General features: G+C 39.9%; 1 protein-coding gene across 1 annotated transcript; it reads left to right on the forward strand.

Annotated features, from left to right (window-relative positions):
* Positions 1-1,548: 1,548 nt before the first annotated feature.
* Positions 1,549-25,916, forward strand: LOC130075681 (protein sel-1 homolog 3-like). Its single transcript, XM_056240424.1, has 23 exons — positions 1,549-1,664; positions 2,696-3,206; positions 5,395-5,521; positions 7,615-7,736; positions 7,978-8,093; positions 8,202-8,266; positions 8,787-8,910; positions 9,038-9,167; positions 10,182-10,319; positions 10,400-10,611; positions 12,783-12,962; positions 13,947-14,069; positions 14,215-14,355; positions 14,525-14,587; positions 14,674-14,850; positions 15,855-15,982; positions 16,195-16,278; positions 22,357-22,438; positions 22,547-22,622; positions 23,216-23,310; positions 23,800-23,927; positions 25,054-25,229; positions 25,474-25,916. Exons 1-23 carry the CDS (start codon positions 1,617-1,619, stop codon positions 25,707-25,709), a joined length of 3,282 nt encoding a protein of 1,093 aa, XP_056096399.1. The 5' UTR covers positions 1,549-1,616; the 3' UTR covers positions 25,710-25,916.
* Positions 25,917-26,286: the final 370 nt, after the last annotated feature.

The following is a 26,286-nucleotide window of genomic DNA, read 5'->3' on the forward strand; positions in this document are numbered from 1 at the left end:
ACTAGCCAATTTGACGGGTTACTCATTGTTTACTCGTTGTTTATATTATAATAACGGCGCGCTTATTCATTTGGATTCAAGCAAAAGCGAGGATTAAAAAGCATTTGGTTTACAGATAAGACATTGTTATTTTCCCAACATGCATCCTACATTTTTGTAGCTCATTGTTCTGTATTGATCTGTCCACCTAAAACACATTTTTGGTGAAAAGGACGAGGATGAAAGAGGAAGGGATCTCCGGAGGAGGAGACGGCTGGATGACAGGATTTTTTTTAATAAGAAATTAATATATGAAAATAATATATTTATTATATATATATATATATATATATATATATATATATATATATATATATATATATATATATATATATATATATAGGCTATAGTGGATCAAAACCTTTCATCAAAGTTATACATGAATTTTGAACAATACTCATTCTTGAACTTAGGACAACTTTGATTAACTTTTTTGATCCAGTTTAAATGTGGATCTGGTTTATTTATTTATTTATGTTTGGCTAAGTTCTGAATGGCCGGTAACTTAAAAATGTAGTAGCCAAATGGCCGGTGAGTGACAAAGTTAATTTCAAACCCTGTTTATAAAGATATAAATCTAGAATTTTTTTCTCACAAAAACGCATGGCTTCACTTCAGAAGGCATTTATTAGATGGCACAAGTCTTTTTTGATGTTTGATGTTATATTTACATCTGGAAGACGTATTTTTAAGAGTGTTTGCTCATCTGCAAGACGTCTATAGGACGTTTCCTGTCAGATGTCAAATAGACGTTTAGAAGATGTCTTTAAGATGTAATGATTTAGAATGCATGTTAAACTGACATCTTCTAAACGTCTATTTGACATCTGACAGGAAACGTCCTATAGACGTCTTGCAGATGAGCAAACACTCTTAAAAATACGTCTTCCAGATGTAAATATAACATCAAATAGACTTGTGCTATCTGGGTAACCCCTGGAGTACTTTTATGATGGATGTTTTTTTTTTTTTTTTTTTTTTAATCTCAGGCTCTATTCACTCCCATTATAAAGCTGGAAAGAGCCAGGATATGTTTTAATATAACTCTGATTGTGTTTGTCTGAAAGAAGAAAGTCATATACACCTAAGATTACTTGAAGGTTATGGCATAATTTTAATTTTTGGATGAACTAACCAACCCTTTAATAGTGAGAACTGTATCATAATCTAAAGTGTGACCTTTATGTTCACTTTATTTCAGAGATCTTTTTAGAAAATGAAAAGAAAATAGTAGCCTATAACATTTAGTTTGACCTCCTGGGATATGGACGAACAACACTTTCATGGTGATAAGGTTTAGCATTTATTGTAAAAGTAAAATCAATGACTTGGCGTTCTGAACTGTCAGTAGTGCAGATGAGGCGCGTCCACGCATAACGAGTGTGTGTGTGTGTGTGTGTGTGTGTACAGTGACACACACACAACAACAGGTGTCATCATGCTCACACACGGAAGAGCGCGATACGCAGAAACATGTCGTGACAGTAAACAGCCACAGCTTTCGCGTTATACTCACCTGTGAATGTTGTATTAGATCGCTTCGACACATCGCGCGTCGCGTTCATTAGACAGTGAAGATGAGAGTTGTGTTGAGTTTCATCTGCACAGCTCTTCTGCTCTCACCGGTAAGACTTTCAACTTTATTTTCACTTCTATGCAACTTTCATAGTTTGCTCGAGTTTCATTTTCGTCTTTAAAACATCTATCCCTTTAAAATCGCGAATCATTGACTTTTTTTGTTTTCTTTTTGCCTGTATGTATCTAAAGAAATAAGCGATTTGTTTGTAATGTTAAGCTACATAAAGTACCATGATCTTACCATATTTTGACGTGGTGGCATCATAACAATATGTAGACTACATGGTAGTTTTACATTAGGCCTATTCTCTGAAGTTACTTGGAGTGTAAATACTATTGTACATGATATGAGATGTTACCCATCTTGTAATCCAGTACAAAGAGAATAAATTATATATTTTGCTTAAAGATAATGACATCTGTTGCTTACTATCATTTTTTACTGTGACATTAAGCACATCTTCCCATTTATCAGTAGCCTACTGTGGGGAAATCTCTATAATGCTACAAATGATAACAAAATGGAAGACAATGGATAGGATGATTTTCTAAGTAAACAGAGCTTGTTTATTGGCAAAGATGGCATCGTCCAACAAACCTTTCCATTCCTCAAAAGGTTATTTATAGAGGAAAAAAAGATTCTTTATTTTGATAATGTTCCTCACAGTATAATAAAAACACGAGGTGGTCAAGAACTGGTCAGAATTGTTGACTGAAATTTTCTCTGGAGAACCAAAAATGGTTATTCTGTGGCATTGCTGAGAAAAATCCCCTGTTGGAATCTTTATTTTCAGGAGTGGATATTGTTTGCTTAATTAAATATATACAAATAAAATACCACAATGCCAAAAGAAAGAAAGAAAGGATCCCAAAATAAGCATTTTCTTTATGCAAATGTATTAATTTGTTTGTTTGGGGGTCAAATATGATCCTGACATTTCAGCCGAGTATCAAGCCAATATGTGATCTGAATTGTCATTCCATACAAAATCCAGCAAAAAAAAAAAAAAAAAGTTTGATAAGCATCTAATTTTTCATACTTGAGACGTGAAGTGTGGGTCAATCTGTCTCTCTGAAGGTTTGGTGCGGGTCTCCTGACACTGATAGGACTCGTCTTGAAGACTTTGTGCAGTTTGGACAAGCTCCTGACACAGTGATGGACAAATGCAGTGTACAGGTCCAGTATAACTGCTCTGCTGCCTGCCGAATCGCTGTCGAAATAGTTATTTCCACCCCAACAAGGACAGGAGTGATCGTTTACAGAAGGTCCTGGACTAACCATAAGAGGTTTGGAAAGCCCCGGAGCAGAAAGGTTCCTCTGGTGTTTCCTCCAGCTGTGCTGTACCGGAGAGACATGTCTGTCAGTGATGTGGTGCTGAGGGCCTGGATGCTTCATCTGGACCAAGAGGAACTTGGTGGAAACCATACTGAAGGATATGACCGATCCCTCGTGAGGACATCTACGTCTGTGAGGACACTGCCAACATCTCAACGTCCAGCATATCCACAGACAGGATCGGTGTCATGGGGTGCGTGGCTGATGTGGCAGCTGACCAAAGATACTGTGAGAAAATGTCCACATGAGTCAGGTGGGAACCAATCAGACTGGCCACTCAGAATGCCTGGAATGTGATGATTTACCCTCATGTTATTCCAAACCCACATGTTGTAGTATTTTTCCTCATGGAACACTTATGGTAACACTTGAGAATAATGTTCTGTCATTATTGAGTAACTACACAGGAAAAAATAGTAATGCACTACCATTCTAATAGCTGTTATTAACTAACAAGAAACTCTGATTAACGAGTTAGTAGGTAATCATGCTCAGTTGAATGTGGCAGTTCACTAGTAGCTAATCAGTAACTACTATTTTTTCATACTTTCAAGACGACTAAGAACTAATATATTCAGGTTCATAATTAATGCGGATAGTGCAAAATGTATAATTAATTCAGTAACACTTTACTTGAAGGGGTGTGCATAAGACTGACATGACACTTTCATAATCATAACATGTCATGAATATGAAGGAGGGTTTATGCATGTTTATAATAACTGTCATTAAGTGTCATTCGCTCAATTATGACATTTTTAATGCAAATATGACATTGTTTGAGATGTTTTAGTTATGACACCTTGACATAAACCAATACATCATAACCTGTCAGTGTCTTGGTAATGACAATTTGACATTACTAGGACAACATAACCTGTCATAAATATGTCATAAACATGACATAGCAGATTAATTATCAAACTTAAGTAACCAATATTTTTCCAATATTATGAATATTTTTCTTGACCTCGACTACAGTGGTACAAATTGAATTTGTCATTAAAAGGTTATAATGGCCTCATTACAGCCAATGTCAAAACCAGCCACCTGACAGTTTAATGTAATGTTAACCCATAAAGCTAAGTGGTTTCTTAAGTTTGATCATTAATCTGCTATGTCATGTTTATGACATATTTATGACAGGTTGTGTTGTCTTAGTAATGTCAAGTTGTCATGACAAAGACACTGACAGGTTATGATGTATTGGTTTATGTCAAGTTGTCATTACCAAGACATCTCAAACAATGCCATATTTGCATTAAAAATGTCATAATTAAGCGAATGACACTTAATGGCAGTTGTCATAAACATGCATAAACCCTCCTTCATATTCATGACATGCGTCATGTTATGATTATGAAGGTGTCATGTCAGTCTTATGAACACCCCTTCAAGTAAAGTGTTACCATTAATTCTAAAGTGAAGATCATAGTAGTAACCTACTAGTAATGCTTCAAGTATTACCAAATCATTATTTGGATCAGTATTCTAAAGTGAAAAGCATGATAACTTTCTAGTAATGACTGAATTCATTGTACACTTTTGAGGTTTTTGTTAAGGTTTGGATAGTAATTCCTTCTGATAGATTTGGTAACAGTGGGGTTTTGGTGGTTCCTTTAGAATGAAGGAGAAACACTTGAGTCATTCCCAAAAACCTTACAAAACATCGAAAGCTTACAGTGACATCAGTTAATATTAGGGAGTTATCATGCTTTTCACTCTAGAATACTCTTCAAAATAACTAGTTATTAGTTATAAAGGATTTGGTAATACTTGAGTCATTACTAGTGGGATACCATGATCTTCACTTTAGAATTAATACATTGTGCATTACTCTCATTAATTATTAACCTGTATATAGTAGTTCTTAATAGTCCTCTAGGGATTGATTAGCTAATAGTGAACTACTTCATTTGACTGAGCACAATTACTTACTTAGAGTTTCTTAATAGTAGTTACTAGAGTGTTAATAGTGTGTTACTCATTTGTTCCGGTGTAGTTATTAATTAATGATGGAACAGTATTCTAAAGTGTTACCACATTTTATTAAAGATCATATACAATTCCAAAATATCACACTAGATGTGTTATCAATGACACCAAATCTCCATTGGTTCTTGTGTATGTTGTATTCGAACACACTATGCCAGTTTGAATAAATAAGATGGAGAACTAGATTTCAAATCAACAAATTAAATTTGGTCTGTTCCCCACACAAGTCTGAACATGGACTTTTTTTTATTGAGTTTGAAAGACCACTTTGTCACTCTGTTCCACTGGGAAAAAAAAAGAATGACATGATGGTGAGAAAAATAATGAGAGAACTAGTTTAGGTTGTTTGAAGATACTGTACTGTCATGATTTACCAGGCGCATAGATAGCAGATTATACTTCTAAGTTCTGTTGCATCATTTATTCATTCATTCATGCCTTTCCAGAGACTGTGGATATACTTTCTTTTCCATTTGCGAGTACCGGTGAGAGGTTTGGGGTTATACACACGTTCTCCCCCTTCAAAAACAGAGATCTAGAAAGGAGACGCACCCTCGCTCTCAAACAGCCAAGGTCAGACTTGCTTTTAAAAGGCTTCATTCAAATTTCTCACTGCTTCTTCATAACAAAGGCATGCATTAAGCACATATAAATCCCATAAACATGGTGAACTAGGTGGTTAATAGGGTGTTTCTAGTGCAGGGTTTCTCAACTCTGGCTCTTGAGGTCCACTTTCCTGCAGAGTTTAGTTGAGGACTATGTGGCTGTGATATTTTGGTCGTTAGATACAACTGTGGTCCTTCCTGAAATGTTACCGTGAGTTTTTCATCTGTTTAATCATCCAACCAGAAAAAAAAAATCTTTTAGAATAGTACCTAGCAACAGCCTAGCAACCACCCTGAAAGCTCTACCAAAGCCCTAGCGTTTACTCAGAACATCTTAGCAACACCCTAGAAATGCCTTTTAAGTATACTGTCTATAGCAACACCATAGCCACTAGCAAACACCATAGCAATGGTATTGAGACCACCCAGAACAGCCTAGTAACACCCTGGTAAACACTTAGAATACCTTAGCAACACACTAGAAATATCTTTGCATAAACTGTCTATAGGAACACCATAGCAACTACTCATAACACCTTAGCCAGCAATGATTATACTTATTTGTGTACACTGTCTATAGCGACACCATAGCCACTTCTCATAACACCTTAGCAAACACCCTATCAATGGTATCGAGACCATCCAGAACAGCCTAGTAACACCCTGGTCAACACTTATAATACCTTAGCAACACTAGAAATATCTTTGCATAAACTGTCTATAGCAACACCATAGCAACTACTCATTACACCTTAGCAAACACCCTAACAGTGGTCTAGAAACCACCCAGAACAGCCTAGCAACACCCTAGTCACCACCAAGAATACCTTAGCAACACCCTAGCAATGGCCTAGATACCACCCAGAACAGCCTAGCAACACCTTTGTCACCACTCAGAATACCTTACCAACACCCTAGAAATGTCTTTGTGTACACTGTCTATAGCAACACCATAGCCACTACTCATAACACCGTAGCCAACACCCTAGAAATGGCCTAGAGACCACCCAGAACAGCCTAGCAACACCCTAGTCACCACTTAGAATACCTTACCAACACCCTAGAAATGTCTTTGCGTACACTGTCTATAGCAACTCCATAGCCACTACTCATAACACCTTTGCCAACACCCTAGCAATGGCCTAGAGACCACCTAGAACAGCCTAGCAACACCTTAGTCACCACTCAGAATACCTTACCAACACCCTAGAAATGTCTTTGTGTACACTGTCTATAGCAACACCATAGCCACTACTCATAACACCGTAGCCAACACCCTAGCAATGGCCTAGAGACCACCCAGAATAGCCTAGCAACACCCTAGTCACCACTTAGAATACATTAGCAACACCCTATAAATGTATTTGTGTACTCTTTAGCAACATCATACCCACTACTCATAACACCTTAGCAAACACCCCTAGCAATGGCCTAGAGACCACCCAGAACAGCCTAGCAACACCCTAGTTACCACTCAGAATACTTTAGCAACACCCTAGCAATTTCAAACGACTTGGAGGACCTTAGTACATAAAGATACCACCACTAAGCAAAACAGACGTTAAACAAGACAGAGTAATTGGATAATCATCATCTTCATCAACAGTAACAACCTGGCTTCACCCAGAATATTTTACCAACAACCTAGCAACCCCCTGGAAAGCACTAAGAACACCTTAGCAACCACTTAGCAACACCTCAGTTATCACTCAGAACACATTAGCAACACCCAAACAATGTTCTAAAAACTACCCAGAGCACCTTAACAACAACCTGGCAACACACTATCAAACACAATGCCTTGCAACGCCATAGAAACCACTCTGAATACCTTGATATTGGATTTGCAATGATGGGCCAGTTTTGTTTCCTCAGAAAATGTAAAATTCAAGTTGAATTGTTTGCATACCTAACATTATTTGTGCTCAAAGTAAGCACATCAGGTGTGCTTGCTCAACTGTTGATATGCTAATGATAATCTTGTAATGCTTGAAATGTTTTGGAATTTGTATAGGGTGTTGGTATTGTATTTTTGAAACTCGCATCATCTCCTCTCTGCAGTGCTGCTCTGTCATTGTGGCTCTACTTGCTGAGCTGGTGCGGCCAGTCGTTGTGTGGGATAGTCAAACATGTCAATGAACACAGGAAGTATGGAAGCCCGCTCATTATGCTATCTGACGCAGGTAAGCCAGCCAGAGCGCATTCAATCGTGTGACACTGATGCAAGAAATAAACTCAAGCAAATGTATAGGAATTTAGTTAACGACATAAAAACGACATAAACCCTCATAAAACCTTCATCAAAAAAACCAAGTCATACAATAACTGTGCATGAGAAAAAGACTGAAATTTAAGCTGTTATTTATTGAACTATATATCATATTTCGATGTACATTTCCAATGACAGTATGTCTTGATCCTCAGGCAATATAGTGCTGCAGGTGCAAATGGTGGATGGAGAAGAGCAGGCGTTTACAGCACACACAGCGTTACCTCTTCATACCTGGATCCGCCTGGACTTCTTCTTAAATGTGTCAAAGGTACATCAACCATATTCACATGCAGTCATATTCCACTGTACTTCTAATGAAGCAACCAGGTGTGAATGTATTAGAAAATGAACTCTTGGATCTTTTGTCATATGTCAGGCAAAACTCACAGTCACTAAGGTCTTACCTGCAGGACAGACGTCGGAGAACACTCATCTTTTTAAGTAAGTCATAACGTCTCATCTGCACTGTAAAATGTATATAATGTTTATTATTATTGCCATCAAATGTTAGGAACAGTAAGCGATTTTTTTTTTTTTAAAATAATAAAACATATATAAAATAATATTAATATAGCCAAGAGGAAATTGCATGAAATATTAATATTATTATTATTAATACAATATAAATTGTATTAATATGAATGAATTCAATTATTCATAAATATATAAAATAATATTCATGAGGCCAAGAAGAAATTGCATGAAATATTAATATTATTATTAATAATTTATGAATAATTGAATTCATTCATATTAATACTATTTTTTCCATACAATATTAATTCATTCATATAATACTAATCCATATGAAACATTTTCTTTAGATTTAAGTATACAGCCAACTAAATTGATTCTTTTATTTAATTTTTAATACTTTTTAAAAAATATAGTTTTTTACAGCCAATTTTATAGTGTAGTTCATGTCTGGTAAAACATAAAATTCTTTATTAATTTTTTTCAGTTTTCGCCAGCCAATTAAATTCAATGACACATCAGGATATTTTGTGATTGGTGGATGCAACTTCATGAAGGGCTTTCATGGCTATTTTGGACCAATCAGATACTATCGTTTAGGCTCAGAAAAGGTGAGTCTCTTATCAACGGATAAATGCGTATAACAAAACCAATTTATTATGTCAAATATTAATCACATGATCCAGAATGCATTAAGACATTCTTATGCCATAATATCTTGTATCATTTCTACTCAAGGTGAAAAACCCCCTGTCCCCTGTTAGGACGCTAAAAGAGCTGGGCAGATTCCACACACACTGCGAGGAAATGCAACAGGTTACTGAGCACTATCTGGAGGCATTGAGACAGAACCGAGACGTCTCTACAGGTCCGTTCAAATGGATGAGACCCGAATAGATCAAAATATAGACTTTGAATTTGATGAGAATTGTTTGAGATCATACTGAAATCTCTGACATTTAATCGCAGACTTTGCTATCTTGGCAAATGAGAGCACAGTTGGAGACATTAGCTATGTTTCCATCCACATATTTTTATGCGCATTTAACACATAAAATATTGCTGGATGGAAATGCCGGATGTGTATGAAGTCTTAAAATGCATATAAAAAACAGATTTTTAAAAAAATCCAATTAGAAGACTAACTATGATGGAAACACATTTACTGAATAAATACCTAGATGTAAAAAATCATGTGACTCAACAGATCATATGATTGGATAACTGGACTAAGTTTCATTGCACAGCATCTCAAATGTCGTTTTAGTCATTCTTAAATGCCTGAGCCAGAGTTTGTCATCAAAATGATTTGGTATAATTACCTTTCAGAATTAATTACCTCAAACGATTGCATTCCCAAACATCCCAAGCGCAAGAAACCATGACAGCGTCTGTTATTGTGTTTCGTCTACATATTTTATGCAGGAAAACTGAGTTACAGTGGCTGTCCCAGTTGCAGCCACTTCTATTACTGATAATTTGCACCAGTTTCCCAGGAAGTTCCAATTTTGTTTTCTTGAACACACAAGATGGAAACGGTGCTTTATTCACACATGTTTTATGCAAGATTCCAATTTTTTAAATATTATTTAGATTTATTCAAAATAACTTCCCCTCCCTCTTCTCTTCTCTGAGGATGAGGGCGGGACTATAACCTGTCACTCACATGAGATCCACCAATAGCAAACCACAAGCATCCAATAAATTCCCCGTGGACAAAACGCCCTACATTTGTTCATGTTCCTGAAGCCGTTTCACTCGGATATATACGTCACAATAGGAAAAAGCACTGAACACCAGTGTGAATGAACAGTGGACAGCAGATGAGTAGTTTTCTTTTTGTGTGAACTGTTTCTAAAAACACTGTGTTTTTGGTTATCAGATGTTTGTGAGTCTTATTATGGAGACCTCAGGAGGAAGTTTGGTCGTAAGGAATGCACACAAACTTGGTCGTGGGACCAGCAAAGAAGATTCAACATCGCCCTGAGGCTTCTAGAAGAACACCAGGACTTCATAACAGGTAGGTGGGGTTTAACACTGTGCGTGGTTATGTGAACCACCGATGGCTCTTGGTAGAGAGTCTCTTCATCTGTTCCTCAGGTCTGGAGAGCAGTGGTGGACATTTGCTACATCTAAGCCGAGTGATTTTCCAGGATGTGTTAAAGACAGTCAGTAAAGCCGAGGAATCTGACGGCGGCCTGGATCTCATTGAGCAGCTTCAGGTGTCTCTCTGCTGGGGTCACCAGCACTCCTCTCTCCTGCTCGCGACCCTTCACCTGGCTGGCCTGGGCGTCCCTGTGGACCTGGAGCAGGTGAGGATGAGAACAAAGACTATAGAATTACATAAGACGCGTCACTCGTATTGTTTTGAATGGGGAAAAGTGCAACGCTCAATATTGCGTAATAAGTCCCGCCTTCTAAATAAGAGCAAAACGGCGATAGGAAAAGTCATCGCATCACTGCAGCCGTTAGAAGCTCCGGATATAAAAACAGTCAGGCACTTCCGCTGCGCATTAGCTTGATCCAGCCTGAACAATGTCGTTTTCTGTCATGATTCGAACGTTTTTAGTGTGGCCTTTTATTGTGGCCAGCCTAAGGCACACCTGTGCAATAATCATGCTGTCTAATCAGCATCTTGATATGCCACACCTGTGAGGTGGATGGATGATCTCGGCAAAGGAGAAGTGCTCACTAACACAGATTTAGACAGATTGGTGAACAATATTTGAGAGAAATAGGCCTTTTGTGTACATAGAAAAAGTCTTAGATCTTTGAGTTCAGCTCATAAAAATGGGGGCAAAAACAAAAGTGTTGCATTTATAATTTTGTTCAGTGTATGTAAATAACTTTAAAAGTGTTCTGTCAGGTCAGGTGCTTCATATATAACTTTCATCATGGGATAAAGCTGCGTTCACGCCAATGTAATTACCGTAAATAAAGCTTTTGAATCGATCTCATGGTACTTTGATGTCATGCAGCGTTCAGTCTCGACCAAGTCGAACACACCTTAAATCTGCAGTGGTCAGGTGGTACAGCAGCCACATGTTAGAAGTCTTAGCTCTTAGACAATTACGAGTTTACACGTTGTGATTACAAGTTCTACAAGCACGTAAAGGCTTTTTACAGTTCAGAATCGTTACAGTAACTACGACATGGCGTGAATGCAGCATGATTTATTAATTAAACAGCATGCAAACATACTTTAACATACATTGAACCTTTTTTTCTAATAGTTGACATTTGTGGTCTTATAGTGAATGATTCATTTTCAAATAAAAAATGTTTGCATGTTGCACTTATTAGACTCTCATTAGTGTATTAGTTGACTGTTAGGTCTCGGGTTAGTAGTATAAGTTGACATGTAGTTGTAAAGTTACCTATAGTCCGTAGAACGTCTGTTGAGGAGCATCACAATAAAGAGTTAGCAGATATTAAGCACAGTCTGAGTCTACTAATACTTTAATGAGAGTTAGTTGACACACAGTGGCAAAGTTACCTATAGTTAGTAGAATGTCTAAAGGGGACTGTCAGGTTGAGTGATGGGAGCGAGGACTCAATTGCAGGAGAAATAAGGGCTTTATTAATAAAAGTGAAAACACAAACAAAAACTATACAGGACAGAAACACTTGACACGACACCACTTGACTAGAGCAGGGAAACACTCAAGGTAACATTTAGTGACGATCCAGCACAGGACTGAAAACACAAGGAGAATAAATAGAGAGAGCAAACAAAGCAGGTGGCGAGGGAGGACAGGTGGGGCAAATGAATCAATAATCAGGTAACGAGGGGCTAGACAATGGACAGGAGACCACATGGCACAAGGAAACACATGACAAGCCATGTGCTCACAACAAACATGACTTGAACACAAGCACATGGCCAGTAAAACAAATCACAAGCCATGTGCTCACACAAAAACGAGACATGAACACGCAGCTAATGAAAACACATAAGCCACGTGTTCACACAAAACATGACAACACGAAAGCACACAGCTAGTGGAAAACACAAGCTGTGCTATACAGTACAAGACAAAACATGACATGAAAGCACATGAATTAAGGCACACCGACAAGACAAAACAGGAGTGTCAGGGCTCTGTCACAAAACCAAGAAATAGACTAGACAGAAGTGACAGAACCCTGACAGGGACTGTCGAAAATACAATTTTGCCTTCATAAACTTTCATCAAAATACAATAGCTTGCTTAACTAATGAATAACTGCTTTAAAACACCTTTCTCTTTGGATGACACACCAAGCAGGCTATCAGCTAATGGCAACCATTAACCAAATAGCTATTTAGTCATTGTTTTAGGCTACTGTTGCAGTCAGTGTAGCACTCTTCTTCATTTTATGTTGAATAAAGTAGTAATTTGATAAAAAGCTAGAAAAGAAGAGCGACAAGAGAAACGGCAGATACGCATTTTGTTTGGTACAGCAATATTTTGTTAAAGTTTGATGGTGATCTCTTTCTCAGGGTCATGTTTATAGTCTGATAGGCGGCGTCTCGGATGACCGGCTCGCTCTGATGCATTTGGGATACAAGCACATGGAGGGACTTGACGGTTTCCCCAAAGACCAGAATACAGCATATGGCTACTACGCCAACATCGGCAAACAGACCAGCATCGACCACGATAAAGTACAAGACTCTTCGGTGAGTTACACATTTATATACAGAGATTGGTAATGTATACAGATACAGAATTTAAATTAATTTTGATATTTTGAACTGTCCTCCCAGACAGCAACGTAGTGCCGGCCCAGATCTGGTACATGTGGATGCAATGCATATACCAGATCGGATCTGCCGGATCTGGGCCGACACTATGTTGCTGTTTGGACTGGGATGTAATGAGGTACAATGTCTCATTATGTGGTTTGCCATGTGCTTTTAATAAAATGTCAAGCTCAGTAGGTCGCTTAAAAATGGCACATAATTGTTTTATTACATGACAAGCTTAATCCATGCTGACAAAATACGGTAAAACCCCAAGTAATCTTTACTAGTTACTACTTAAAAAAAAAAAAAAAAAAAAAAAAGCTGTTTAAAAATGGATATATTTTATCAAAACCGTGTAAATATAGCAATACAATACAGCAATACAAACAGCAATACAAATATGGCATTTCTAACAGAAAGACAATATACATTGTGTGTTATTCAGTGAAAAATACAAAGATATTGATAATTCCATCAATTATTAAACGTCTAAATGAGACACTAAGTTAGATTTTATTTCCGTCATGAAAATTCCTGGTTAATTCCAATCATGCAGACTCTACAGACTACAGGACCTAAGGGAATTCAATTTGCAAAGGCTCATTTGCTAATAAAATGGTGCCTTAGTATCAGGTGCACCTCTTGTTTATCACCGAGCACAGTCAAATATTTAGAAAAATTACACTGCTGATGTTTGCTAAGCTGATTGTTAATGAAATTATGAACTTTAGTAAACACAAAGACACATGCAGACTCACTGTAAATAGTGTGTCATCAGGTTAACCGGTGGTTTGCACAGTGTTTTGAGGGCGTGGATTTGCATGTTAACACAAACTGGTTTGACGTGAAATAAATATTGTCTGAATGTAATGGGAAATTATAATGTCTGTTTTTCTTTTGTGTGTTTCTTCACTGCAGCAAACTCCAACAGAACATGTTCATTTAAACAATGACGACGAGCTCCATACCCAAACGGGCGAACAGGGCGACATTGTGCAGTATTTGAAACACCAGGCCAACAGAGGAGATGTAGAATCTCAGGTCTTCACTTTTTTTTGTCTGTTTCACATGATCTCTCTTTGCTTTTAGGTTTATCTCAAGTGTAACCTTTAACTATTGACTTCAGATAGTCATTCAGAACATCAGGATCTGTTGTAAAAGCGTTGTGGGCTGGTGTTTCTTGTAGAAATCGTTGGCCAGGATGCTTCTTTGGGGCAGTAATGGGGTGCAGAAAGACATTCAGACAGCGGCCATGTGGTACGCCAGGAGCGCCCTGCAGATGGTGGATCCCACGGCCATGTACGACTACGCCATTCTCATCCTGAAGGTAATCCATGGGTTACATGGAAATCTTTCAAGCATTTGCATTGTAAAAAGCACATACATGCTTGTTTTTTATAAATAGAAACTCCTGACACAAAATTAGGAAAATGTATGTAAAATGATGTATGTGTGTGTGTATCTGAAGATTCTTTCAAGTGTTTGTGCTTGAACAGGGCACAGGAGTGAAGAAGAACCGGACGCTTGGCCTCGAGCTTCTGGAGAAAGCTGCTGACATGGCGAGTGCACAAACAGTACCAGCGCGCATGTGGTTGTGTGTGGAAGTGTTGCGATTTCTATAATGGGCCATGTGTGTTTTTTTCAGGGTTCTGTAGAAGCTCTGAATGGACTTGGATGGTATTACAGTAACATAGTAAAGGATGGAAGAAAAGCCATTAGATATTTTGAGTTGGCGGCTCAGAACAGCAGTCGGGATGGGCTCTTCAATGTGGGAGTCTACCAGTTAAATGGTGCCAGTCCTGACAAACCAGACAGAAATGAGGTCAGAGGCTGCACATTGATCCTTTAATGGATAGTTTCAAGTGAAAACAAATACTAATGTCTTAATTTTCCCGCCCTCATGATGTTCCAAACCCGTGTGGTTTTCTGTGGAACACAGAGATCTTTTAAAGAATCTGTAACATTCTCGAAAAATGACAAAAAAAAGGTGCTGTCACGTTTGGAAAATTACAACAACAAAAAAAGAGTTGGTGAAGTTTATCCTGTTAAAAAAAAAAGACAAAGAAGAGGTGGTCAAATTAATTTTTTTTTTTTTTTTCAAAAAAGGTGCTGTCAAGTTTGGAAAATGACAAGAAAGAGATGCTGTCAAATTTGCTAAATGACCAAAAAAAATAGAGTTTCTGTCGAGTATCAAAAATGACAAAAAAAGAGTTGCTGTCAAGTTTACAAAATGACAAAAGAGTTCCTGTCATGTTTACTAATTGACAAAAGAGTTGCTGTCAAGTTTAAGAAATGACAAAAAAAGTTCCTGTCATATTTACAAATTGACAAAAGAGTTGCTGTCAAGTTTAAGAAATGACAAAAAAAGAGGTCCTGTCAAATTTGCAAAATTGCAACAGAGGTGCTGTCAAGTAAAAAAAATGACTAGGATAGATAGATAGATAGATAGATAGATAGATAGATAGATAGATAGATAGATAGATAGATAGATAGACAGACAGACAGACAGACAGACAGACAGACAGACAGACAGACAGACAGACAGACAGACAGATAGATAGATAGATAGATAGATAGATAGATAGATAGATAGATAGATAGATAGATAGATAGATAGATAGACAGATAGATAGATAGATAGATAGATAGATAGATAGATAGATAGATAGATAGATAGATAGATAGATAGATAGTACATTGGAATCAATCCTGGCACCAAGAGTCATGAGTTTGAATTCTCTCATGCTTTCTTCTGTCATGAGAACTTTACACTGATAAACATGTGTTTATGGCGTAAGTGTATGGTTGATCTCTATGCTCTGTCAGACCGCTGCGTTCCAGTTCTTTCTGCGTGCGGCTCAGTTGGGTCACGTGGACGGCGCTGTGGAGGCGGCATCATTTCTCTCCACTGGAACTGTAAGAGGAGTGGCGAGAGATCAAGGCAAAGCTGTGCTGTATGTCAGACTCATCTATACTCTCTATCACTTCAATTAGTAGCGGCCAACACAAATGGATGATCATTTACTAGACAAATATTGACAAATTTTACAGACTTCTTTTCTACTACAACTTCTTTATAAATGCAAAAGCTGTCATTTTAATCTGATTGATAGATCGGTGTTTAACAAGTCTTTGTTTCTCTTTTGTTGGGCTTCTGTTTCTTCAGGCTGTTGAAGCGAGTCAGTGAGATGAATGGCCACCTGGGCTTCATGGTTAAAGAAGCTCTTCAGACTTATCAAAGAGGATCATGGTGAGAGATCCATGCCTTCATTCATCTATCCCTTCATTCATCTATCCCTTCATTCATCCCCACCTTCATTCATCCCCACCTTAAAGTGTGTCCCTATTATGCTACTTTAAAGGTTCTTAATTTTGTTTTTGAGGTCACCTATAACAGGCTTCAAAGGTCATAAAAACACTTGTTTTCTCAACAAAAAAAACAAACATTGCACATCACCACATTTTTCAATCATTCTAAATCCCTCCTTTCCTGCTCTGATTGGTCAGATGGCCCAGTCTGTTGGGATTGGTCTACTCTGCTCTGATTGGTCAGATGGCCCAGTCTGTTGTGATTGGTCTACTCTGCTCTGATTGGTCAGATGGCCCAGTCTGTTGTGATTGGTCTACTCTGCTCTGATTGGTCTGATGACCCAGTCTGTTGTGATTGGTCTACTCTGCTCTCATTGGTCAGATGGCCCAGTCTGTTGTGATTGGTCTACTCTGCTCTGATTGGTCAGATGGCCCAGTCTGTTGTGATTGGTCTACTCTGCTCTGATTGGTCTGATGACCCAGTCTGTTGTGATTGGTCTACTCTGCTCTGATTGGTCAGATGGCTCAGTCTGTTGTGATTGGTCTACTCTGCTCTGATTGGTCAGATGGCTCAGTCTGTTGTGATTGGTCTACTCTAGTCTGATTGGTCAGATGGCTCAGTCTGTTGGGATTGGTCTACTCTGCTCTGATTGGTCTGATGACCCAGTCTGTTGTGATTGGTCTACTCTGCTCTGATTGGTCAGATGGCCCAGTCTGTTGTGATTGGTCTACTCTGCTCTGATTGGTCAGATGGCCCAGTCTGCTGTGATTGGTCTACTCTGCTCTGATTGGTCAGATGGCCCAGTCTGTTGTGATTGGTCTACTCTGCTCTGATTGGTCAGAGGGTTCAGTCTGTTGTGATTGGTCTACTCTGCTCTGATTGGTCAGATGGCTCAGTCTGTTGTGATTGGTCTACTCTAGTCTGATTGGTCAGATGGCTCAGTCTGTTGTGATTGGTCTACTCTGCTCTGATTGGTCTGATGACCCAGTCTGTTGTGATTGGTCTACTCTGCTCTGATTGGTCAGATGGCCCAGTCTGTTGTGATTGGTCTACTCTGCTTTGATTGGTCAGATGGCCCAGTCTGCTGTGATTGGTCTACTCTGCTCTGATTGGTCAGATGGCCCAGTCTGTTGTGATTGGTCTACTCTGCTCTGATTGGTCAGAGGGTTCAGTCTGTTGTGATTGGTCTACTCTGCTCTGATTGGTCAGATGGCTCAGTCTGTTGTGATTGGTCTACTCTAGTCTGATTGGTCAGATGGCTCAGTCTGTTGTGATTGGTCTACTCTGCTCTGATTGGTCAGATGGCCCAGTCTGCTGTGATTGGTCTACTCTGCTCTGATTGGTCAGATGGCCCAGTCTGCTGTGATTGGTCTACTCTGCTCTGATTGGTCAGATGGCCCAGTCTGCTGTGATTGGTCTACTCTGCTCTGATTGGTCAGATGGCCCAGTCTGTTGTGATTGGTCTACTCTGCTCTGATTGGTCAGATGGCTCAGTCTGTTGTGATTGGTCTACTCTGCTCTGATTGGTCAGATGGCCCAGTCTGTTGTGACTGGTCTACTCTGCTCTGATTGGTCAGATGGCCCAGTCTGCTGTGATTGGTCTACTCTGCTCTGATTGGTCAGATGGCCCAGTCTGCTGTGATTGGTCTACTCTGCTCTGATTGGTCAGATGGTTCAGTCAAACTAGGAAAAGATGTTTTCTGTCATTTTAGGTAGTTTAAGTTTAAGTGTTTTAAATAAGTTTGATCTTAGTTCTTTATTTGATGCAAAAAAAACGGGAATGTGACGTCATGATTGACAGCTGTGATTGACAGCTTCTCTAAACGAAGTAGTTACCAAGGCACCAACATACTTTTTTGGGGGGATTTTCGGGAGGAGATTGGAGCATCAACTTTAATTTCTACATGTCCATAACTGTTTATTTCGGGAGCGAGGGCGGGACCTTGAAATTGCGGCTCCACTTCACGCTCACTACTGCGCAGACTCGGGTCCCGCGTTCACTACTGTGCAGAATCAGGTCCCAAATCAGCGCAAGATGTCAGCGCCATATTAGGACTTTGGCGACTTCACTTTTCACGGTGATTGGTCTACCGCTTACAGCGCGTGCCGGAAACGAAACGACCATTACCATAACTGAACTTCAGCTCCGGAGGCTTCCTAAAGCTTAGCGATTGACCGTTTACATTCACAGACAGCATCTATCCATACCTCCATCCACCCATCCATCCATCTATGCCTTCATCCATCCATCTTTATCATCCTTCCATCCATCCCTTCATCTAACCATCCATTCATTCATACATCCATATCTTTATCCATCCATCCATCCCTTTATCAGCCCTATCTTTAACCATCCATCCATCCTCCCCTTTATCCATCTATCCCTCCATCCATCCATTTCTTCATCCATTGAAATGGGTGCTACAGTCTAAATTTTAAATATTGGAGAGGGTTGTTTCTCTCGCCCTCCTCCTAAGACTTGACGCTCACGTGGGTTGCCAGATTCAGGACACGAGCGCAATTGACAATGGAAAGCGACGAGCCTCCCACTGTAAGTTAATCAGCTAATGTCTGCGTTTTAATATGCCTCTGGTCATAGAGCTTTTTAGATGGGTCACAAGGCTTTTTAGTACCGGTAGAATCTGCGATCTCTGACCCAGTTCATTGGCTGGCTTCCATGGCTGAAATATGCTGTAATATACTATTGGATAAATTGGCAGTGGGCGGAATCACACAGTCCAAAACAAAAACAGACATTCCGACACGGAACACACATTTCAAATTAGAATAACTGGCTGTGTCATTGTTTTTCTGAGAAACAAGTATTTGAACTTGAACTTAGCATGTTTCCTAAATATCTGCAAACCTGTGGAATTGTATTCTTTAGTACAGTCAAAAAATGACTATCAGCACCTTTAAAGTGACAGCAGCCTATAAATACCTACTCCTGTCTAAGTCATTCATGTTAATTAAACAACAAAACAGCTTTCACAAAGATTAATCTATATATAATTTATACAGTGAACACTATAGTGTTATTTTACATTTAAGCCCAATTATTAAATTGCTGTACCTAAAAACTATCCAACTACCCAACCATACCTTCATCCTTCCTTCAGTTGATCTTATTTATTAAAATAACCCTCGTTTCTGCTTTTGTGTTCATGAATATTGTAATGGAAAAATAGTGACAAGCACATTATTAAAAATGATTTTGTGTTTCACAGAAGAAAGTCACACTGGTTTGAAATGATTATTGTTACGTGGATGCAGATTGACGAACCCAAAAGCAGACTGAATGCTCTTCACACAATTTATTGAAGACAAAAAGGGGAAAACAAAGCCCACGAGGGGGCAAAACAAGACAGGACTCTGGTGACTAACTAGACAACGACACTGACAAAATACTAGAAAACAAACAACACTGCGAGAGATACTAACAATGACTAGACCTACAATGACTTTCAATGACAAGACTTTCACAAGATACTCACAAGTAACGTTTGGCAATGAAACCGACCCAAGACAGCAAACACAAGGGGATTAAATAAGGAGACTAATCAAGACATAACAGGTGACACGGGTGAAGCAATAAAGACTGAATCAGGATAACAAGGGGGCGGGGTTAAGAGACGAGACAACACAAGCACATGGCCAAACAATTGGCCATCCGCTTGTACACAAAACATTGGTTCTGTCATGATCCTGCCACAAGACTAGGAATAATCAATAACATGATGGCAGAATCATGACAGAACCCCCACTTTAAGGAGCGGCTACCAGACGCTCCTCAAAGGGACACTAAGCACAAGACGGAACAAAACATTGACAAAAACCAACAAAACATGGAAAACACTAAAAGCGGCATATATGAATAATCAATAACAGGGTTAGGGTGAAACATCAAAAACAACATACAAGGCAAAGGAGGTGGAGGAAACACAGAGTTCATGGGGGGTGGTCCAGGGTGGATGGGAGGACTGGGGGTCTTGGGTCCATGGAATGAGGGCTGAGGACAAGAACTCAGGGCAGGTCTGGAGGAAGACACACGAGGACGAGACTTGGGCGGAACAGTCCGGGGTTTCGTGGTGACAGGGGGAACAGTCCGGGGACTAGTGACGACAGGGACAAACGGGGAAACAGTCCGGTGGCCGGTGGAGACAGGGACGAACGGGGAAACAGTCCGGGGGCTGGTGGAGACAGGGACGAACGGGGAAACAGTCGGGGATGCTGCAGCAACAGACTCAGACACAGAGGACACGGAGGATGAGGTAACGGGACTTCTGACGGGGGACATGGCAGGTGACAGGACAGGACTGGGTGCAGCGCTCACGGCGACCGGCTCGGGTGCAGCGCTCACAGGGACAGGCTTGGATGCGGAGGACAAGGCAGGACAGACAGGGGGTTCAAGAATCGCGACAAGACGGGACAGGTAATTAGAAAGGGCCTTGGCCGCAATGATGACCGGCATCTCCTGATGAGCAGAAACAGCTTGCAGAACATCTTTAGCGGCTAGGTCGGCCGCAACTCTCTCCGCAGATCCTGGAACAGCGCTTGCAGTAGCGGGCTCTGGAACAGCGCTTGCAGTAGCGGGCTCTGGAACAGCGCTTGCAGTAGCGGGCTCTGGAACAGCGCTTGCAGTAGCGGGCTCTGGAACAGCGCTTGCAGTAGCGGGCTCTGGAACAGCGCTTGCAGTAGCGGGCCCTGGAACAGCGCTTGCAGTAGCGGGCCCTGGAACAGCGCTTGCAGTAGCGGGCCCTGGAACAGCGCTTGCAGTAGCGGGCCCTGGAACAGCGCTTGCAGTAGCGGGCCCTGGAACAGCGCTTGCAGTAGCGGGCCCTGGAACAGCGCTTGCAGTAGCGGGCCCTGAGAGAGACGGAGGGCAAGAGGCTCCCCTCTTCCTCTTCTTCCTGGGTCGCGGAGCAGAGGCCGTAGCCGGGCTTGTGACCAGTTGAGGCTGTACAGCCGGGACTGCAGTCTCAGCGGAAGAGGACTCCGAAGTCGACTCCCACGACAGCCGTCTCTCTCGTTTGCCACGGAGATCAGCGGGTGCAAATGATGCCTCGGGAGTCGAAGTGGGACGAGTCTGGTCTCCAAGCGTCACGACGCCTAACATACGACCCTCCGGGATCACCGGCAGACAGGCAGGAGGTGACGACACGATGGGACCCTGCGGCTCCTTACGAGACAAATAGTCCACCATGTCCCGGAACGGGCGGTGGACCAGCCTCTCCCGTTCAGCCAGAGGAGGCGGAGCTTTGAGACCCGCGATGAGGTAACGGTTGACAAGGATCTCAGGTAAGAAAAACCTCCTTGCTTCCACGGCCTGAGCATATCTCCTCAGAGACCTCTCTCCCTTGGGAGGGAAAGGAAGCTTGCCCATCCTGCTGTCGGTGATAGCTGACTGCCACCATAATTGCTGGTCAGCTGACTGTTGCTTAAGCAGGGAGGACATACTGTCTGCTGGGTTCAGTTCTGGTCGGTTCATTTTGTTACGTGGATGCAGATTGACGAACCCAAAAGCAGACTGAATGCTCTTCACACAATTTATTGAAGACAAAAAGGGGAAAACAAAGCCCACGAGGGGGCAAAACAAGACAGGACTCTGGTGACTAACTAGACAACGACATTGACAAAATACTAGAAAACAAACAACACTTCGAGAGATACTAACAATGACTAGACCTACAATGACTTTCAATGACAAGACTTTCACAAGATACTCACAAGTAACGTTTGGCAATGAAACCGACCCAAGACAGCAAACACAAGGGGATTAAATAAGGAGACTAATCAAGACATAACAGGTGACACGGGTGAAGCAATAAAGACTGAATCAGGATAACAAGGGGGCGGGGTTAAGAGACGAGACAACACAAGCACATAGCCAAACAATTGGCCATGCGCTTGTACACAAAACATTGGTTCTGTCATGATCCTGCCACAAGACTAGGAATAATCAATAACATGATGGCAGAATCATGACAATTATGTGTGGATATGTGTTGTCTGTTCAAGGGATGAAGCGTTGGTGAAATACGCCATTCTAGCAGAAACTGGTCTTGGTGTGGCACAGCACAATGCCGCCCATCTGTGTGAGGTGAACATCTTTTATATGTCTCCTAATCAGCCAGTTTCATTTCCTGGTTGTTGTTTGTTTTTCTTTTTCTTTTTACATATACCATTCACCTAATGTACGTGTTTCTAGGTGTTAGGCCACAGTTCTGCCTGTCAGTGGAGGTATCACAACTACTCTACCTACAACCACATCCCTCAGGAAGCTGGTGAGCCTCTGCAGACCAGCACAAACACAGACAACAACATACAACATCTGTTAGAACAGAAGGATAAGGGCTGGTTCACACAGAGGCGTTTTTGCTTTGAAGAACGCGAGACACAGGCAGTGGAATGGGGAAAAACCGCAAGGTCTCGAGACACGTCTTTTAAAAGATTAACTGAGCGCCGCGTTCTTAAATTGCCGTGTCCAGTGCGAGACGCTGCATAACACACAGGACGCGAGCGCACCGGTCATACACGTCCGTCTAGCGCATTTACAAATCATGGAAAAGTAAGTGCAGTGGACTGGAAAAACGCGTTCCGTGTGAACGGCCCCTAAATATGTTTATTTCCTAAACACCTTTTATGACTTTGAATTAAGGCATTCACATTTTCTCCCTGAACTGTGTAATGTTATTTCTACCACATCTCAAAATTCATATCTAGCATTATTTTTAATTTCAAACCTTGCATTTTAAATCACATCAATTACAAATCTTGCAACTAAATTACAGCTTGATTTGACACGATTCACAATAAAAAATAGTTATGCTGTCTCTCTTTCTGCCTCCATCTGTTACTGCTTCTCGGTCTTCTGCAGGTTTGTTGCGGATGGGAGATTATTACAGTAAACTGGCTGATATGGTGAAGGCCATGCACATGTACAGTACAGCAGCAGTGCATGGCAGTCCTCAGGTACACACACGCACACACACACACACACACACACCATACCACGTTTACCATATCTAAACAGGCAAATATAGGGCTGGGCAGTTTGACTATACATATATATATATATATATATACAACGTAGAAATATGTACACTGGCAGGGATTCTGCTATACTATTTAGTATGTATACGTTTTTATGTAGTATGTATATGTTTGCTCCGCTTTCATTTGGCAGAAATGCTTTACATTATTCACATATGAGTGACAAATGAAAAAAAAACTGAGAAAGTAATAACAAATTAAGTGAATAAAGAAACTGTGGAATTTAGTTGGCCGATAAGAAACGTCACTTGTTGCAAATAGAATACTATATAGTCTTATTATATTAGCTTTACTGTACAGCTAAATAAACCCACAGACATCCTTTCCAGATTTTGTAGTAAAGTATATACTGTATATTTATTTTTTTCCCCAATAATTTGAGTACATGTATTTTGTGTGTATTTTCAGGGACTCTTTAATCTGGCCATGTTAATTGAGGAGGGTTATGAAGTTCCGGACATCGTTCTAGATCAGTTGGGAATCTCAGCTGCACACAATATGAACCGGAGAGTTGTTGTGGAAAATCTATTATCCAGGTCTGTGTGTTCTACACGGTCATTTGCTTGTTAGTTTCATGTTTTTTGAAGGAAAACTCTTCATCTCTGAAGTTGATTTGAATTACGCAAAACATGGTGCAAAACAATTGTGTATGTGTTTGTGCATGCAGTATGGTGTGTGTCTGTACATAGTTGTTTAGTTATAGTATATAGGCCAAATTTGAAACCTCAAAAATAAAAAAAGATTCACAAAGGGACTTGATTTAAAGATAATTTACAGCAAATTTGTAACAAAAGTCTGGGGTCAGTAAGATTTGTATATATCCTTTTATTCAGCAAGAACAGATTAACTTGATCAAATGTGACAGTAAAGACATTTATAACATTAAAGGATTCTATTTCAAATGAATGCTGAACTTTTAATTCATCAAAGCATCGTGAAAGAAAAGCTTTACGGGCATAAATAGTCACTTTAGATAAGCTCACATAAATATTTAACTGACAACTAGGCTACTAAATGTTTAACTACCTGAATTAATCATGAATTACAGTAGGAATACGTGTTAATAAAGCATTTATTAACACACTGAGTAACTATTACTTTATAATAGTAATGTCTATTATTATATAATATGTCTAAATAATAAGACGTATAAATAGTTTATTAATAATTTACTTGCACTTTCTAAACGATCTTATGAACCACCGACAACTCCTACATAACTGGGTTGTAAATAATGTAACACTTAATTTAGAAATGATAAATTGATTATTAATAAAGTATGAAAATACAATTATTAAACACATTATAGATATGCTTATAAATCAAGTATAAAGCATTTATAGCTGTATTTATAAACTTCTTATTAATGCTATTAATGCTTTATAAATGATGAATTAACTATTTACTAATGCTTAACTAATGATTCATAGCATGCAGTTATTATAAAGTGTTACCAAATTTTTGATATTATTATATTACAAGGTGGGTGTATCTAACTGATGTTAAACAATGATTTAATTGGTTGATATTTAGGGCTGTCAAAGAAAGTAAAAATGGCAAATCATGTGGACTTTAACAACAATGGAAGTGAGTGTAAGGGGTGAAGACACTTCCGTGTGAGCACGAATCGGTTCTCTCCTCATGATACTCTTCTTTCTGTAGATGCAGGGAGTTTGAGGAGGGGGACGTGACTCCCTGTTCTTTAGTCCTGTGGAGGATCCAGTTAATCCGAGCGTGGAGAGACTTCACACACAGCTCTGTTCTGCTGCCGCTGGCCTGTGGGATCGCCGCCATATTCAGCCTTTTTATAATCGCTGTGCTATTACAAACTCTTCTGGGTAAAACATCCACCACTGTTAGAATGAAAGAGATATCTAAATAGACATTTCCCCCCCCCTGTTGTCAATTTTAGTATTCACCACGATTTATTGCTCCTCAAAACGTTTCCCATGATCATTTTCCACTCTCTGAATTTTCCATACAATAAAAACATAGTGACCACCATGTCTGTCAAGCCCCAAAAATAAAGTACAATATAAAAGTATCGTAACAGATTTAACTTTTGTACACTTTTACCATCAGCATTTTACTCTACGGCTTACCTGTCAACTAACCAATCATCAGAGAGACGTGGTGAACCAGCAGTCGGCGGGCAAGGAATCAGTCCACTGGAGACCAGTACACATCCGCAGCAAAGTGACCGGCCTACAGCGGCCCACAACAGCCTTTCCCTGCAGCAGACATCGGATTTAGTCGTCACAGTGACTGGGGTGTGTGTGTGTGTCATCTTTACGATGGTCATTTCCCATCTGCTTTGAACACTCACTCTTGTGTTCGATAAACACCCTTTACTTTAGGTTACTGCACTGGAACTGAACCAGTATAAATGTACTGCATTCGCTCTGGATGAAGGCTTTTTTGGTAACCTGTTTAGTTTGCACTCAAAATCACCTTTTTTTTAGGTGAAATTATGTTTGAATACTAGAATGTTTGCGGTGCAAATAAATGTCACGTGATACCTCAAACTGTTCTCTTCCTGTGGGTTTTCCTTCATTCAAACAGCTACATGTACTTTTAGTTGACATTGCACAGAAGCAGAGCTGTGTATGCACATTTATAAACACAATCTTTAAAGGGTTAGTTCATCCAAAAATGAAAACACAAAAAAAAATGTCAGCATTTACTCACCCTCATGTTGTTCCAAACCCGCAATTCTTTCGTTCATCTTCGGAACACAAATTAAGATATTTTTAATGAAATCTGAGAGATTTCTGTGCCTCCATTGACTGCCTACGAAACTACCACTTTGACTCTTCAAAAAGGTCATAAAAAGATCGTAAAACTAATCCATATTAATCGAGCGGCTGAGTCCAAACTTTCTGAAGAGATTTGATC

This window comes from Rhinichthys klamathensis, unplaced genomic scaffold, assembly GCF_029890125.1.
Source record: "Rhinichthys klamathensis goyatoka isolate OS25496 unplaced genomic scaffold, OSU_Roscu_1.1 h1tg000597l_1, whole genome shotgun sequence".
Classification (NCBI taxonomy): domain Eukaryota; kingdom Metazoa; phylum Chordata; class Actinopteri; order Cypriniformes; family Leuciscidae; genus Rhinichthys; species Rhinichthys klamathensis.